General features: G+C 48.0%; 1 protein-coding gene across 3 annotated transcripts in view; it reads right to left on the bottom strand.

Annotated features, from left to right (window-relative positions):
- Window positions 1-1,021: 1,021 nt before the first annotated feature.
- LOC116974622 (regucalcin-like) overlaps window positions 1,022-17,942 on the bottom strand; it is a 42,653-nt gene continuing 25,732 nt past the window's right edge. For all 3 annotated transcript variants that reach the window (XM_033023292.1, XM_033023293.1, XM_033023294.1), the window contains exons 3-6: window positions 5,996-6,161; window positions 4,653-4,835; window positions 3,199-3,414; window positions 1,022-1,312 (exon numbers count right to left, since the gene is read on the bottom strand). In XM_033023292.1, the coding sequence (XP_032879183.1) occupies window positions 1,095-1,312; window positions 3,199-3,414; window positions 4,653-4,835; window positions 5,996-6,158 (780 nt within the window). In that variant the 5' untranslated portion in view covers window positions 6,159-6,161 and the 3' untranslated portion in view covers window positions 1,022-1,094. The remainder of the gene's footprint in view (window positions 1,313-3,198; window positions 3,415-4,652; window positions 4,836-5,995; window positions 6,162-17,942) is intronic.

The following is a 17,942-nucleotide window of genomic DNA, read 5'->3' as shown; positions in this document are numbered from 1 at the left end:
CCTAATCTGAGGAAAGACATTCTTGCCATAGAGGGAGTACAGAGAAGGTTCACCAGACTGATTCCTGGGATGTCAGGACTTTCATACGAAGAAAGACTGGATAGACTCGGCTTGTACTCGCTAGAATTTAGAAGATTGAGGGGGGTTCTTATAGAAACTTACAAAATTCTTAAGGGGTTGGACAGGCTAGATGCAGGAAGATTGTTCCCGATGTTGGGGAAGTCCAGAACAAGGGGTCACAGTTTAACGATAAGGGGGAAATCTTTTAGGACCGAGATGAGGAAAACATTTTTCACACAGAGAGTGGTGAATCTCTGGAATTCTCTGCCACAGAAGGTAGTTGAGGCCAATTCATTGGCTATATTTAAGAGGGAGTTAGATGTGGCCCTTGTGGCTAAAGGGTTCAGGGGGTATGGAGAGAAGGCAGGTACAGGATACTGAGTTGGATGATCAGCCATGATCATATTGAATGGCGGTGCAGGCTCGAAGGGCCGAACGGCCTACTCCTGCACCTATTTTCTATGTTTCTATGTAACATCAGTTGGTGCGCAAATCAGAAGATGCTCAAAATCCAAATTTCTAGTTTGAGCTTACTTGCCCCTGATTATTTCTCCCATCAATGTACAATAGACAATAGGTGCAGGAGTAGGCCATTTGACCCATCGAGCCAGCACCGCCATTCACTGTGATCATGGCTGATCATCCACATTCAGTACCCCGTTCCTGCCTTCTCACCTTATCACCTGACTCTGCTATCTTTAAGAGCTCTATCCAACTCTCTCTTGAAAGCATCCAGAGAATTCCAGAGAATTGGCCTCCTGAGGCAATGAATTCCACAGATTCACAACTCTCTGGGTATAAAAGCCCTTCCTCATCTCTGTTCTAAATGCCCCCCCCCCCCCCTTATTCTTAAACTGTGGCCCCCGGTTCTGGACTCCCCAACGTCGGGAACATGTTTCCTGCCTCTAGCGTGTCCAATCCCTTAATAATCCCATACGCTTCAATAAGATTCCCCCTCATCCTTCCAAATTCCAGAGTATACAGACCCAGCCGCTCCACTCTATCGACATATGACAGTCCCGCCATCCCGGGAATTAACCTGGTGAACCCACGCTGTAATCCATCCCAGGCACTTGTTCAGGATGAACTAAATGCAAATACACCATCGTGACTTCCTCACCTGTCTCCGGGTCAATACGAAGGACTCTGCCACCGTTGTAACAGGCAACCCAGAGCTTCCCTTCACTGTCGATGCACTGCCCATCCGGTATAGACTCATCTTGTTCGAGCCGGTAGACGACCCTTCGATTTGCTGTTCAAAATACACCGATACTTTACAAATGATTCCGTCGCCTGCCTGCCACATGGAAGAGCCAGCTTAGATTGTGTGCAAGCTCCGTTGCGGGAACGTTCGTGCTGTTTCATTACCAATTGATTTACGGATGATGAAGGAATGAAATGATCAACAAGCCAACCCGCTCTGTTCTCACGGTGGGGGGACGATCATTGAAGCTCTTGAAGCTGATTGGGCTCCAGATGTAATCCTGTTGAACTCCTGAAACCTCCGACTTCAGACAAAACTTAATTCAACCACTTTGTGTAGGAAGGAACTGCAGATGCCGGTTTACACCAAGGATAGACACAAAATGCTGGAGTAACTCAGTGGGACAGGCTGCATCTCTGGATAGAAGGAATGGGTGACATTTCGGGTTGAGACCCTTCTGTTTTCAAGAAAGAATTAGATTTCGCTCTTAGGGCTAAAGGAATCGAGGGGTATGGGGGAAAAAAACAGGAATGGGGTACTGATTTTGGATGATCAGCCATGTCATATTGAATATGATCATGGCTAATCGAAGGACAGAATGGCCTACTCCTGCACCTATTTTCTATGTTTCTGTTTCGGTCTGGGAATCGGGGGAGAGGGAAACGAGACATAATGAAGGGTGTGAAAACGAGAGATCAAATCCGACTAGTTTGAGTGTCCTGCTTATTCAATTTTATTTTGTATGCCTCGATGTCACCTTCCCCTAGCTAACAATGATCTATTCTCCATTGGTCTTCATCCCCTTTGATCTCTCATTTTCACACCTAACCCTTCCATATCTCTCGTTTCCCTCACCGCTGACTCTCAGTCCGAAGAAGGGTCTCGACCCGAAACGTCACCCATTCCTTCTCTCCAGAGATGCTGCCTGGCCCGCTGAGTTACAATAGACAATAAGTGTAGGAATAGGCCATTCGGCCCTTCGAGCTAGCACCGCCATTCAATGTGATCATGGCTGATCATCCACAATCAGTAACCCGTTCCTGCCTTCTCTCCGCTATCCCTAAGAGCTCTATCCAACTCTCTCTTGAAAGCATCCAGAGAACCAGCCTCCACCGCTCTCTGAGGCAGAGAATTCCACAGATTCACAACTCTCTATGCATATTGGATGCACTACCGAATGCATCTGCATTACTCCAGCATTTTGTGTCTATCTACTGGAAAATGTTTATTTTGCTCCCAACCATCCTCAGTTTTTTGTGTGGACACAAGGAACTGCAGACGCTGGTTTACAAAAAGAGACACAGAGTGTTGGAGTAATAGTGCGTCAGGCAGCATCTCTGGAGATCGTGGATGTGACATTTCCAGAGAGAGCTAGATAGGGCTCTTAAAAATAGCGGAGTCAGGGGATATGGGGAGAAGGCAGGAACGGGGTACCGATTGGGGATGATCAGCCATGATCACATTGAATGGCGGTGCTGGCTCGAAGGGCCAAATGGCCTACTCCTGCGTCTATTGTCTATTGAATTTCGGGTGGGAACCCGTCCAAGAGCTACCGCCGGACCCGTTGAGTTACTCCAACACTTTGTGTCTTTCTCAGTTTTTCTGGATCCTCTTGGTGATAAATTGGTTGACTTTAAGCCATCGCCCAATGCTTTCTGTAACTCTTCAAAGCCACTAAGCGTGGTGAAAATCTATCTTAGCCTGCTCACCTCCTGTTCTATGTGTTTGCTATCCGTCTGCAAGATGGAATTTAAAAAAAAATTGATAGATTTTTGCACTTGTCACACCAGTTCATAACCTAATTCCAAACCAGGGGAATCCCAGCTCCACCCTGATCTCAGGGCAACTAATGGCAGCCAACATTTGTGACTCTGATGCATCCTAAACAAATTAAATTGATTAAGCACGGGAATGAATAAACTTGCGATACTTACAGATCTCTCCTGACTGCAGATTGTAGTCAAACGCATCAACAGTAAACGACAAGCTGTCTATATAATAGAAGATGCTGTGATCCAACGACCATGCTAAACCATTGGAAACATCCACCTGGTCAAAGTGTTTCACCACAGAATGATCCGTCCGTAGGGCATAAAGTGATCCCTGGTGCCTTTCAAATTGTCCCGGGAGAACCTCCATTGCCATTGTCCCTGAAATAAGAGGGTCGTGTTAAACTAGTTTCAACAACCTAATGTCAGCGCAGAGGCGCCACGGTAGAGTTGCTGCCTTACAGCACCAGGAACCCAGATTCAATCCTGATTATGTTCTGTCTGTACGGAGTTTGCACGTTCTCCCTGCGACGGCGTGGGTTGGCTCCGGGTGCACCAGTTTCCTCCCACATTCTAAAGATGTGCCGGTTTGTAGATTACAAAATTCTTAAGGGGTTGGACAGGCTAGATGCAGGAAGATTGTTCCCGATGTTGGGGAAGTCCAGAACAAGGGGTCACGGTTTAAGGATAAGGGGGCGATCTTTTAGGACCGAGATGAGGAAAACATTTTTCACACAGAGAGTGGTGAATCTCTGGAATTCTCTGCCACAGAAGGTTGTTGAGGCCAGTTCATTGGCTATATTTAAGAGGGAGTTGGATGTGGCTAAAGGGATCAGGGGGTATGGAGAGAAGGCAGGTACGGGATACCGAGTTGGATGATCAGCCATGATCATATCGAATGGCGGTGCAGGCTCGAAGGGCCGAATGGCCTACTCCTGTACCTATTTTCTATGTTTCTATTAATTAGCTTCTGTAAACATGGAAAATAGGTGCAGGAGTAGGCCATTTGGCCCTTCGAGCCAGCACCACAATTCAACATGATCATCCAAAATCAGTACCCCGTTCCTACTTTTTCCACATATCCCTTGATTTTGTTAGCCCTAAGAGCAGCTAAATCTAATTGTCTCTTGAAAACATCCAGTGAATTGGCCTCCACTGTCTTCTGTGGCAGAGAATTCCACAGATTCACAACTCTCAGGGTGAAAAGGGTTTTCCTCATCTCAGTCCAAAATGGTCTACCCCTTATTCTTAAACTGTGACCCCTGGTTCTGGACTCCCCAAACATCGGGAACATTTTTCCTGCATCTAGCCTGTCCAATCCCTTAAGAATTTGACATGTAAATTGCCTCAGGTGTGCAGGTACGAAAGTGGGATAACATAGAACTAGTATACGGGTGATCGATGGTCGGCATGGACTCGGTCGGCTAAAGAACCTGTTTCCATGTTGTATCTCTAAACTAAACTAAATTTTAAGACGGTCGCAAGTGAGAACCCACTTATGAGAGAATTGGAATAATCTAGTCCAGAGGTAACAGAGACATAGATGAAAGTTACAGGAGCTGATCAGCTGAGCATAGCAGAGTAAGTCGGAGTTACCGTGATATTTCTGAGACTCAAACCTGCAAAGAACCGCCCGGCTGGGTCAACCTTGCCATCATTGAATCTGTTGTTGGATTTTTCGCAGTCGATCTTGGAGATGTCAGTAACCACCTCATCTTCCCAGTCCAAAAAGGCAAACCTTTTTCCAAGGGCAAGGACGTAGCCCCCGGAACTTCGAGGGACCACCGAACCAACAGGTGCATCTGGAGTAATCCACCGTGAACAAGGAACAAACAGATTTCAGGCAAACAAGGTTTGAGGTTCACAGGCTACAGTTTTCACTCGAGTCCAGTGGGAGGGAAAGCAACACCAATCATCACAAGCCAACATGGGTTAGATAAGCAAGGAGGAGTAATATATGTGAAACGTATGGTCATTTGGTGTGACTGTAGAAGTTGGGAGATCGTGTTGCAGTTGTACAAGACGATGGTGAGGCTGCATTTAGAGTATTGTGTTCCATTCTGAGCACCATGTTATAGGACAGATGTTGTCAAGCTGGAAAGAGTACAGAGAAGATTTCCGAGGATGTTGCCAGGACTAGAGGGTCTGAGCTGTAGGGAGAGGTTGAGTAGGTTGGGACTCTATTCCTTGGAGCGCAGGAGGATGAGGGATGATCTAATAGAGGTGTATAAAATCATGAGAGGAAAAGATCGGGTAGATGCACAGAGTCTCTTGCCCAGAGTAGGTGAATCGAGGACCAGAGGACATAGGTTTAAGATGGAGGGGAAAAGATTTAATAGAATCTGAGATAAACAAAAATGCTGGAGAAACTCAGCGGGTGAGGCAGCATATATGGAACGAAGGAATAGGTGACGTTTCGGGTCGAGACCCTTCTTCAGACTGATGTGGGATAAAGAAAGGAAGAGGCGCAGTCTGATGAAGGGTCTCGGCCCGAAACGTTGCCTATTCCTTATCTCCATAGATGCTGCCTGACCAGCTGAGTTTCTCCAGCTTTTTTGTCTAACTTTTGATTTTTCCAGAATCTGCAGTTCTTTCTTAAACATGAATAGGATCTGAGGGGTAACTTTTACACACTAAAGGTGGTGGGTGTATGGAACAAGCAGCCACAGGAGGTAATTGAGGCAGGGACTATCCCAACGTTTAAGAGACAGTTAGACAGGTACATGGATAGGACAGGTTTGGAGGGATATGGGCCAAACGCAGATGGGTGGGACTAGTGCAGCCAGGACATGTTGGCCGCTGTGGGTCCTGTTTCCATGATGTATCACTCTATGACTCGATGAAAAGTATGGCCTTTGGTGTGGGGGTCAAGATAAGGTCCTTTCTTAGGTCAGGTAGCACAGGCAGTGTGATAGCTGGCAACTCTTCAATTCAGAAGTAGACTGAGATATAGTTTTCTTACCAAGATGGGCCTTTTTCACTTGGTTAGTATCAGGATTCCACCTGTACACATTCTGTTCACTGACATCGGCGTAGAGAAGCGTGCCTTCTTTCTCTTCCCAAACAGGGCTTTCCGAAACCGAATATTTCTCTTTCACCACACATTCAATTTTGACAGATGCCATGATCTGAAAAATAAAGTTTGCCATGTGACAGAACATGCATTGGCTTGATCTTTGTGCCACACTAAAACTAACTGCGAGGGGCAAATGAACTTGGCATCATGTTCGGCACAGACATCGTGGGCCAAAGGGCAGGTTCCTGTCCTGCCATGTTCCAAGTTTCATACAGTTTAGAATCTTTATTATCTTTGCCCCTTTCAGCAAAAATCTTTTTTTTTAAATGTAAATGCTTTAATCAATGTTTTTCTTGTTTTCAGACCTGAATGTTCACACCCGGAGGAAACCCACGTGGTCACAGGGAGAAGGTACAAACTCTGCACCGACAGCACCCTTCGTCAGGTTGGAAGGTCCGGGTCCCTGGCGCTGGAAGGTGGCAACTCTACCGCTGCGCCACTGTGCCGCGGTCGAGGGTGAACGGGTCATTGTGGGAATGGGAAGGGGAATTGAAATGACACGCAATTGGCAACTTGCTGATAGAGTGGCCATTGGTGATCTGCAAATCAGTCGGCAGGTCTGTGTTTGGTGTCACCAACATAGGGAGCACGCACGACATTGCTCAAAAGAGAACTGATGCCCGCAACAAGGAAGTTAGGTTTAATTCATCATCTGTATGATATTAGCAGATTAGTGTTGGATATACCTGGTAAAAGGATGAAGGATACATTGGACAGGTTCTTCCAGTGCGATAGGCACTTGGCAATCTCTGTTGAAAACCCATCCTGGTGAATCATGAATGTCTGGTGGAGTTGACTGGAGAGGCAGAGTGTCGGGATGAGCCGGGATGTGGGAGAAATAACGGGATTGAATGGGCTGAGCGGTGGCAGGAAGAACTGAAGGAACAAGGGAAGTAGACTCAAAATGCTGGAATAACTCAGCAGGTCAGGCAGCATCTCTGAAAGAGACTAGGAAAAGGTCTGTCGGTTAATTAGCATCTGTAAATTGCACCGAATGTGCAGGGAGTGGATACGAAGTGAAAAGAGTTGGAAAAGTAGAGGCCAAGCACAGGCAGACTTTACTCAGAACTGCTGTAGGTTTGGGAGCAACAGCAGCAGGAGATAAGCAAGAGATAAGACTGATTGGCTCTAGCCCTAGTGGGAGGAGAGAAGTGAGTCGGTGCTGGGAAAACAGTTGAAAACTGAGGAATTTGGTTTGTAAATTGGTGAATCAGGCAATTTATCAGTCAATTTAAGCAAGACGGGACTTAGCGAGCGGCAGTGAGGGAGCGGCCTTGTGAGGGAAGTGCCATGTGAGTAAAGTGTGAGTCTTTGGCTCGAGAGTCTTCGGCGAGGAGGCTGAGGGGAGGAGACTACGCAATACGCCGCCGGAGAGGGAGAGACGAAAGAAGGAGATGTCAGGCAAGCTGATTCAGTGCCATGCTTGCAGGTATGTGGGAGGTCAAGGACACCGCTGGTGCCTCTGGCTGCTACAAATGCGAAAAGTGCATCCAGGTAGAGCTCCTGAAGGGCCGTGTTGGGGAACCGGAGAAGCAAGTGGACGACCTCCGGTACTGGAAGAGAGAAGGTGGGAGACAGTGAGAAAGGGAGGGAAGCATGGAATGCCAACGTCCCCGGGTGTTGTGCCTCTTGTGAGCAGGTTCACCCACTTAGAAGCTGTCGGGACAGAAGAGGCGTTTACACTGGGTGGCGGACTGGCTTGCGATGCCAATAGGGCTGTTGAGCCAAAACCAAAAAGGCCTGGCAGGCAGGCAGGCAACGCCATTGTAGTGGGAGATTCCATTGTGAGAGGTACGGACAGGGGTTTCTGCGGCAACAGACGGGATTCGAGGATGGTGTGCTGCCTTCCTGGTGCCAGGATCCAGGATGTCACGGACAGAGTGCAGAAAATCCTCAAGGGCGAAGGTGAACATCCGGAAGTGGTAGTGCATGTCGGAGAGCGTAGAGACAGAGGGGTGTAAAATGAGGGTAGAAGCAATAGGTAGTAAAGTGAAAAGTAAAAGTGGCAGGCCGGCAAATCCAGGGCAAAAATCAAAAAGGGCCACTTTTCAGCATAATAGCATAAGGGGTAAGTAAGAGTGTTGCTTGTACAAACAAGCCTGAAGGCTTTGTGTCTCAATGCAAGGAGCATTCGTAATAAGGTGGATGAGTTGAATGTGCAGATAGCTATTAACGACTATGATCTAGTTGGGATCGCGGAGACATGGCTCCAGGGTGACCAAGGCTGGGAGCTGCTGAACATCCAGGGATATTCAATCTTCAGCAGGGATAGACAGAAAGGGAAAGGAGGTGGGGTAGCGTTGCTGGTTAGAGAGCAGATTAACGCAATAGAAAGGAAGGACATTAGCTTGGAGGATGCGGAATCGATATGGGTAGAGCTGCGAAACACTAAGGGGCAGAAAACGCTAGTGGGAGTTGTGTACAGGCCACCTAACAGTAGTAGTGGAGTTGGGGATGGCATCAAACGGGAAATTAGAAATGCGTGCGACAAAGGTAAAACTGTTATAATGGGTGACTTCAGTCTACCTATAGATTGGGTGAATTGTAAATTGGCAAGGGTGCTGAGGAAGAGGATTTCTTGGAATGTATGCGGGATAGTTTTCTAAACCAACGAGAGAGCAGGCTATTCTAGACTGGGTGTTGAGTAATGAGGAAGGAGTCTTGTAGTAGTTAGCAGTCTTGTTGTGCGTGGCCCCTTGGGCAAGAGTGACCACAATACGGTTGAGTTCTTCATTAGGATGGAGAGTGACATCGTTAATTCAGAAACAAGGGTGCTGAACTTAAAGAAAGGTAACGTGAATTGGCCAAGATAGACTGGCGATTGATTCTTAATGGGTTGACGGTGGATATATGCCATGGAAGGCATTTAAAGACTGCATGGATGAACTACAACAATTGTTCATCCCAGCTTGGCAAAAAAATAAATCAGGGAAGGTAGTGCATCCGTGGATAACAAGGGAAATCAGGGATAGTATCAAAACAAAAGGTGAAGCGTACAAATTAGCCAGAGGACAGCAGAGGAGGACAAAGGGCTTAATTAGGAAAGGGAAAATAGATTATGAAAGAAAACTGGCAGGGAACATAAAAACTGACTGCAAAAGCTTTTGTAGATATGCGAAGAGAAAAAGATTAGTTCAAACAAATGTAGGTCCCTTGCAGTCAGAAACGGGCGAATTGATCATGGGGAACAAGGACATGGCAGACCACTTGAATAACCCCCAATACCATGTACACATGTACCCACTTGAATAACTACTTTGGTTCTGTCTTCACTAAGGAAGACATCAATAATCTGCCGGAAATAGCAGGGGTCCGGGGGTCAAATGAGACGGAGGAACTGAGTGAAATCCAGGTTAGCCGGGAAGTGGTGTTAGGTGAGTTGAACGGATTAAAGGCCGATAAATCCCCAGGGCCAGATAGGCTGCATCCCTTGAGGGAGTACTTGAGGAAGTAGCCCCAGAAATAGTGGATGCATTAGTGATCATTTTTCAAAACTCTTTACACTCTGGAGTAGTTCCTGAGGATTGGAGGGTAGCTAATGTAACCCCACTTTTTAAAAAGGGAGGGAGAGAGAAAACGGCGAATTACAGACCAGTTAGTCTAACGTCGGTAGTGGGGAAACTGCTGGAATCAGTTATTAAAGATGGGATAGCAGCACATTTGGAAAGTGGTGAAATCATTGGACAAAGTCAGCATGGATTTATGAAAGGTAAATCATGTCTGACGAATCTTATAGCATTTTTCGAGGATGTAACTAGTAGAGTGGATAAGGGAGAACCAGTGGATGTGTTATATCTGGACTTTCAGAAGGCTTTCGACAAGGTCCCACATAAGAGATTAGTATACAAACTTAAAGCACACGGTATTGGGGGTTCAGTATTGATGTGGATAGAGAACTGGCTGGCAGACAGGAAGCAAAGAGTAGGAGTAAACGGGTCCTTTTCACAATGGCAGGCAGTGACTAGTGGGGTACCGCAAGGCTCAGCGCTGGGACCCCAGCTATTTACGATATATATTAATGATTTGGACGAGGGAATCGAATGCAACATCTCCAAGTTTGCGGATGACACGAAGCTGGGGGGCAGTGTTAGCTGTGAGGAGGATGCTAGGAGGCTGCAAGGTGACTTGGATAGGCTGGGTGAGTGGGCAAACGCATGGCAGATGCAGTATAACCATATAACCATATAACAATTACGGCACGGAAACAGGCCATCTCGGCCCTACAAGTCCGTGCCGAACATCTTTTTTCCCTTTGTCCCACCTGCCTGCACTCAGGCCGTAACCCTCCATTCCCTTCTCACCCGTATGCCTATCCAATTTATTTTTAAATGATACCAACGAACCTGCCTCCACCACTTCCACTGGAAGCTCATTCCACACCGCTACCACTCTCTGAGTAAAGAAGTTCCCCCTCGTGTTACCCCTAAACTTCTGTCCCTTAATTCTGAAGTCGTGTCCTCTTGTGTGAATCTTCCCTATTCTCAAAGGGAAAAGCTTGTCCACATCAACTCTGTCTATCCCTCTCATCATTTTAAAGACTCTATCAAGTCCCGTCCCCCCCCCTTTAACCTTCTGCGCTCCAGAGAATAAAGACCTAACTTATTCAACCTTTCTCTGTAACTTAGTTGTTGAAACCCAGGCAGCATTCTAGTAAATCTCCTCTGTACTCTCTCTATTTTGTTGACATCCTTCCTATAATCGGGCGACCAAAATTGTACACCATGCTCCAGATTTGGTCTCACCAATGCCTTGTACAATTTTAACATTACATCCCAGCTTCTATACTCAATGCTCTGGTTTATAAAGGCTAGCGTGCCAAAAGCTTTCTTTGCCACCCTATCTATACGAGATTCCACCTTCAAGGAACTTTGCACGGTTATTCCCAGATCCCTCTGTTCAACTGTATTCTTCAATTCCCTACCATTTGCCGTGTACGTCCTATTTTGATTTGTCCTGCCAAGGTGTAGCACCTCCCATTTATCACCATTAAACTCCATCTGCCATCTTTCAGCCCATTCTTCCAAATGGCCTAAATCACTCTGTAGACTTTGGAAATCCTCGTCGTTATCCACAACACCCCCAGGTAGAAGGTACAGGATCCTGAAGACTGCAACAACCAGGTTCAGGAATAGCTACTTCCCCTCAGCCATCAGGCTATTAAACCTGGCTCGGACAAAACTCTGATTATTAGCAACCGCTTTCTGTTATTTGCACTACCAGTTTATTTATTCATGTGTGTATATATTTATATCATGGTATATGGACACATTTATCTGTTTTGTAGTAAATGCCTACTATTTTCTGTGTGCTTAAGCAAAGCAAGAATTTCATTGTCCTATACAGGGACACATGACAATAAACTCACTTGAACTTGAACTATCTTGGTATCATCTGCATACTTACTAATCCAATTTACCACACCTTCATCCGGATCATTGACGTACATGACAAACAACAGTGGACCCAACACAGATCCCCGAGGCACCCCACTAGCTGGTCACCTGCCTCCAACCCGACAAACAGCCATCCACCATTACCCTCTGGCTTCTCCCATTCAGCCACTGTTGAATCCATCTCGCTACTCCTGCATTTATACCCAACAGTTGAACCTTCTTAACCAACCTTCCACGAGGAACCTTGTCAAAGGCCTTACTAAAGTCCATATAGACAACATCCACTGCTTTACCCTCGTCAATTTCCCTAGTAACCTCTTCAAAAAATTCAAGAAGATTAGTCAAACATGACCTTCCAGGCACAAATCCATGTTGACTGTTCCTAATCAGACCCTGTTTATCCAGATGCTTATATATATATATATATATTATCTCTAAGTATCTTTTCCATCCATTAATTTGCCCACCACTGAAGTCAAACTAACAGGTCTATAATCGCTAGGTTTACTCTTAGAACCCTTTTTAAACAATGGAACAACGTGCGCAGTACGCCAATCCACGGGGACTATTCCCGTTTCTAATGGCATTTGAAATATTTCTGTCATAGCCCCGGCTATTTCTACACTAACTTCCCTCAATGTCCTAGGGAATATCCTGTCAGGATATCCTGGAGACTTATCCACTTTTATATTTTTCAAAAGTGTCAGTACTTCTTTTACTTTGAAACTCACAGTATCCATTAGCTACTCTACTCGTTTCCCTGACCTCACATAATTCAATATCCTTCTCCTTGGTGAATACCGAAGAAAAGAAACGGTTCAATATCTCCCCCATCTCTTTTGGCTCCGCAGACAGCCGTCCGCTCCGTCTCTCCAATGGACCAATTTTATCCCTCGTTATCCTTTCGCTATTAATATAGCTGTGGGAACCCTTTGGATTTACTTTCACCTTACTTGCCAAAGCAACCTCGTGTCTTCTTTTAGCTTTCCTAATGTCTTTCTTAAGATTCTTTTTACATTCCTTACACTCCTCGAGCACCTCGTTTGCTTCATGCCGCCTATAATTATTGTAGATCTCCCTCTTTTTCCCAACAAGATGTCCAATTTCCCTCGAAAACCAGGGCTCTTTCCAATTTTTACTGTTTCCCTTCAACCGAACAGGAACATAAAGATTCTGTACTCTTAAAATTTCCCCTTTAAATGTCCTCCATTTCTCTTCTACATCCTTCCCATAAAACACAACGTCCCAGTTCACTCCTTTTAAATCATTTCGCATCTCATCAAAGTTAGCCTTTCTCCAATCAAAAATCTCAACCCTAGGTCCAGTTCTGACCCTCTCCATAATTATATTGAAACTAATGGTATTGCGATCACTGGACCCGAAGTGCTCCCCAACGCACACCTCCGCCACCTGTCCCGTCTCGTTTCCTAACAGGAGGTCCAGCACTGCCCCTCCTCTAGTAGGTACCTCTATGTATTGCTGCAAAAAACTATCCTGCACACATTTTACAAACTCCAAACCATCCGGCCCATTTACAGAATGTGTTTCCCAGTCTATGTGTGGAAAGTTGAAATCTCCCGCAATCACTACCTTGTGCTTACTACTAATATCTGCTATCTCCTTGCATATTTGCTCTTCCAATTCTCGATCCCCATTTGGCGGTCTATAATACACCCCTATAAGTGTTGCTACACCTTTCCCACTTCTCAGTTCCACCCAAATAGCCTCCCTAGACGAGCCCTCCAATCTATCCTGCCAAAGCACTGCTGGAATATCTTCCCTGACTAGCAATGCAACACCTCCACCTCTTGCCCCTCCAATTCTATCACACCTGAAGCAACGAAATCCTGGAATATTTAGTTTCCAATCAAAGCCCTCCCGCAACCACGTTTCACTGATCGCCACAACATCATACTTCCAGGTGTCAATCCAGACTCTAAGCTCATCCACCTTTCTTACGGTGCTCCTAGCATTAAAATATGCGCATTTAAGAAACCCCCCCCCCCCCCCCCCCGCCTCTTATTCTCTGTTTATTTCCTTTTTTTTCTTTCTCCTCTTGTGTCCCAGTGCTTCCCTTTTCTGCTTCCTGCCTCCCATTCCGTCTACTAGCTTTCTCTATTTGAGTCCCTCGCCCCAACCGTTCTAGTTTAAAGTCTCCCCAGTACAATGTGGATAAACGTGAGGTTATCCACTTTGGTGGCAAAAACAGGAAAGTAGATTATTATCTGAATGGTGGCCGATTAGGAAAGGGGGAGATGCAACGAGACCTGGGGGTCATGGTAAACCAGTCACTAAAAGTAGGCATGCAGGTGCGGCAGGCAGTGAAGAAGGCGAATGGTACGTTAGCATTCATAGCAAAAGGATTTGAGTATAGGAGCAGGGAGGTTCTACTGCAGTTGCACAGGGTCTCGGTGAGGCCACACCTGGAGTATTGCGTACAGTTTTGGTCTCCTAATCTGAGGAAAAGACATTCTTGCCATAGAGGGAGTACGGAGAAGGTTCACCAGACTGATTCCTGGGATGTCAGGGCTTTCATACGAAGAAAGACTGGATAGACTCGGTTTGTACTCGCTAGAATTTAGAAGATTGAAGGGGGATCTTATAGAAACCTACAAAATTCTTAAGGGGTTGGACAGGCTAGATGCAGGAAGATTGTTCCCGATGTTGGGGAAGTCCAGAACAAGGGGTCACAGTTTAAGGATAAGGGGGAAATCTTTTAGGACCGAGATGAGGAAAACATTTTTCACACAGAGAGTGGTGAATCTGTGGAATTCTCTGCCACAGAAGGTAGTTGGGGCCACAGTTCATTGGCTATATTTAAGAGGGAGTTAGATGTGGCCCTTGTGGCTAAAGGGATCAGGGGGTATGGAGAGAAGGCAGGTACGGGACACTGAGTTGGATGATCAGCCACGATCATATTGAATGGCGGTGCAGGCTCGAAGGGCCGAATGGCCTACTCCTGCACCTATCTATATTACTAAAACTCTGTTCTTGACCGGTTTCGGCCTTCTGTGCTGCGGTTTCCGAGGGTGCCTACTGCCGTCATTTTTGGCCACCTCGCTCAGAGCCCCCCCCCCCCCCCCCCCCCTCCGCCGCATGTGTGCTGAGGATTCCTCTCCCCCCCCCGCTCTCTCTCTCTCCCCCCTCTCTCTCTCTCCCCCCCCTCTCTCCCCCCCCTCTCTCTCTCCCCCCCCTCTCTCTCCCCCCCTCTCTCCCCCCCTCCCCTCTCCCCCCCCCTCCCCCCCCCCCCCTCTCTCCCTCTCTCTCTCTCCCCCCCTCCCCCTCTCTCCCCCTCTCTCCCTCGCTCTCTCTCTCTCTCTCTCTCTCTCTCTCTCCCTCTCTCCCCCCCCCCCCCCCCCCCCCCCCTCCCCCCCTCCTCTCTCTCTCTCTCTCCCCTCCGCCTCTTCTCTCCCCTCTCTCCTCTCCCCCCTCTCCTTCTCCTCCCCCTCCTCTCCCCCTCTCTCTCCCCCCCTCTCTCCTCTCCCCCCCCCTCTCTCTCTCCCCCCCTTTCTTCTCTCTCTCCTCCTCTTCTCTCTCCCTCCCTCTCTTTCCCCCTCCTCTCTCTCTCCCCCCCCCTCTCCCCCCCCTCCTCTCCCCCCCCCTCTCTCTCTCTCCCCTCTCTCCCCTCTCCCTCTCTCCTCCTCCCCCTCTCTCTCTCTCACTCTCTCTCTCTCTCCTCTCTCTCTCTCCCCCCCCCCCTCTCTCCCCTCTCTCTCTCTCCCCCCCCCCTCTCTCCCCCTCACCCCCCTCTCTCTCAGCACCACCTCTCTCTCCCCCTCACTCGCCCTCTCTCTCTCTCTCTCTGGCAGCATCTCTGGATGGAAGGAATGGGTGACGTTTCGGGCTGAGACCCTTCTGTTTTCAAGATAGATTAAATCGACACCCTTCTTCAGACTGAGAGTCGGGGGGGGAGGGGGAGGGGTGGAGATAAGGAAGTTCGGGGTGTGAGAAGGAGACATCAAAGGTGACGGAGATCAAGGACAATGTAGAATAGATTTATAGTCAGCGAGGAGACGGCAACAACAAAGCCGACAGGAATAAAATGTCATCAGGAGCAGTCAGAATGGTCGGAGAACTGGGAAGGGGAGAGAGGGATGGAGAGAGAGAGAGAGAGAGAGAAAGCGAGGGTTACTTAAAGTTAGAGAAGTCAATGTTTATACAGCTGGGGTGTGAGCTACCCAAGCGAAATATGAGGTGCCCGGTTCCTCCAATTTGCACTGGGCTTCACTCTGACAATGGAGGAGGCCCAGGACAGAAAGATCAGCGTGAGAATGGGAGGGGGAGTTAAAGTGTTTAGCAACCGGGAGATCGGGTGGGTTCAGGCGGTCTGAGCGGAGGAGGTGTTCGACGAAACGATCGCCGAGCCTGCGCTCGGTCTCGCTGATATAAAGGAGTCCACATCTGGAACAGGGGATACAGTAGATGAGGTTGGAGGAGGTGGAAGTGACAGACACTGCCTGCCGTTGCCTGCCAAGTCAAGTCAAGTCAAGTCAAGTCACATTTATTTATATAGCACATTTAAAAAACAACTCTCGTTGGCCAAAGTGCCTTACATTTGTTATAAGAACAGTATAAACAAACAAACTACATACATATATACATGTAGCCCTCGCTCAGTGGACACCAGGAAAGGCTTGGGAGTATAGATAAGATTTTAGTCTTGACTTAAAGGAGTGGATGGAGGGGGCAGTTCTGATGGGAAGGGGGATGCTGTTCCACAGTCTAGGAGCTGCAACCGCAATATTCAGCAGCCCCAAGTCGGCCGATCTGAGGGACCTGGAGGTCATTGAGGGCTTTGTAGACATAGAGGAGGGTCTTGAAATGTAGACGGAACCGCACAGGGAGCCAGTGGAGAGAGGCCAGGGTCGGGGTGATGCGGTCCCTTTTTCGGGTGCCCGTCAGGAGTCTCGCTGCGGCGTTTTGGACCAGTTGCAGGCGGGACAGGGAAGATTGGCTGTTGCCAGTGTAAAGAGAGTTGCAGTAATCTAGGCGGGAGCAGCCTGGGGACTGACCTGGATCGGGAGCGCTCCAGCACTTCCAACACGTGGACTTTGGGCTTTGTACTTTTTCTTTGCAAACGGCGCCACAATACGGCGACCGTGCGTTTGTGGGTTGTGCCAAAGAATTTAATTGTTCTGTGCGTGGGTGACAATAAAGAGAAGGCCCCTCCCGGTCGTGACTGACCACGGGTGATGCGTCCTGGTCGGATGGATGCGAGCCTGGGCGATGTCATATGGAGGACAGGCTGCGGCCCGTGCAGCACGTCCCCCCCCCCCCCCCCCCCCCTCTCCACGTCGCCGATCGATCCAAAGGAACAGCGGGGCCGTTACAGTTTGGCACCAGCACCGTCGCAGGAGCTGCCGGAGCGAGGTTGTAGACAACGACCAACTGCCTTAGGGGGCTCCGGATTGTCTTGAGGTTCGCTCCTGGAGCCTTTTCCACGACTGGATACGGCCACGAGGCAGCGGAGGTTTTAAATCAGAGTCTTCCCCCTCCTAGACGGACTGCCTTCCCAGGCTGACGAGCCCCATCTGCCCGAGACTCGTGGGGAGGCGGGAACGTCCACCTTCCCGTGCAGGTCTATAGCGCCCCAGCCCACTGAACTATTGAACAAAGCTGAATTATTCTATAAAATAATGAATCGGGTCGCCTTTAAGACGAAACCAAAAGCTGCAGACAGTGGAAATCTAAAACCAAAACAGAAGGTGCTGGGGAAAGACTCAGGTGATCGGGCAGCAACCGTGACTGGGGAAACAGATGATATTTACCCACGGGCCTAGCAGGAAACTTAGGGAGTCTTTACCCTAGTCAGCTGCGTAACGCTGCATCAGTAGTGAAACTGAATCGTCATTTTCACATACTACACAATTACACAATCAAGAGTCAGAGCACTTGGGTTTAAGGAGGTGGGGGAGGAACGATTTAATAGGAACCCGAGGAGTAACGTTTTAACACAAAGGGTGGAATGCTCTGCCACAGAGGAGGCGGTTGAGGCAGGTAATGTCACAATGATCAAGACGCATTTGGACAGGTGCATGGATAGGAAAGGTTCGGAGGGCCATGTCAAGGAAGGTGGGACGAGTGTAGGTCAGGGTGGGCAAGTTGGGCCGAAGGGCCAGTTTCCGTGCTGTACGACCGTGTTCATTGAGACGGAGGCTTTATCGCGTCCTCGATCAAAATGATGCATAAAATTCCCCAGAAGATGAAAACTAGGCTTTAGAGAGGAGTTTGTGTTTCATTTGTTTCCACTAGTGAGAGCGCCCGGGCCTAAAGACCCGAGAATTAAAGAACGTTCATTTAGGAAGGAGACGAGAGGACAAATGTCTTTAGTCAGAGGGTTGGTGAATCTGTAGAATTCTCTGCCACAGAAGGCTGTGGAGGCAGAGTCAGTGGATATATTTAAGGCAGAGATAGGTAGATTCTTGATTAGTACGGGTGTC

This window comes from Amblyraja radiata, chromosome 6 (genome assembly GCF_010909765.2).
Source record: "Amblyraja radiata isolate CabotCenter1 chromosome 6, sAmbRad1.1.pri, whole genome shotgun sequence".
Taxonomy (NCBI): Eukaryota; Metazoa; Chordata; class Chondrichthyes; order Rajiformes; family Rajidae; genus Amblyraja; species Amblyraja radiata.
The sequence above is the reverse complement of the archived record's forward strand: the minus strand, read 5'-3'. Positions and strand labels throughout refer to the sequence as shown.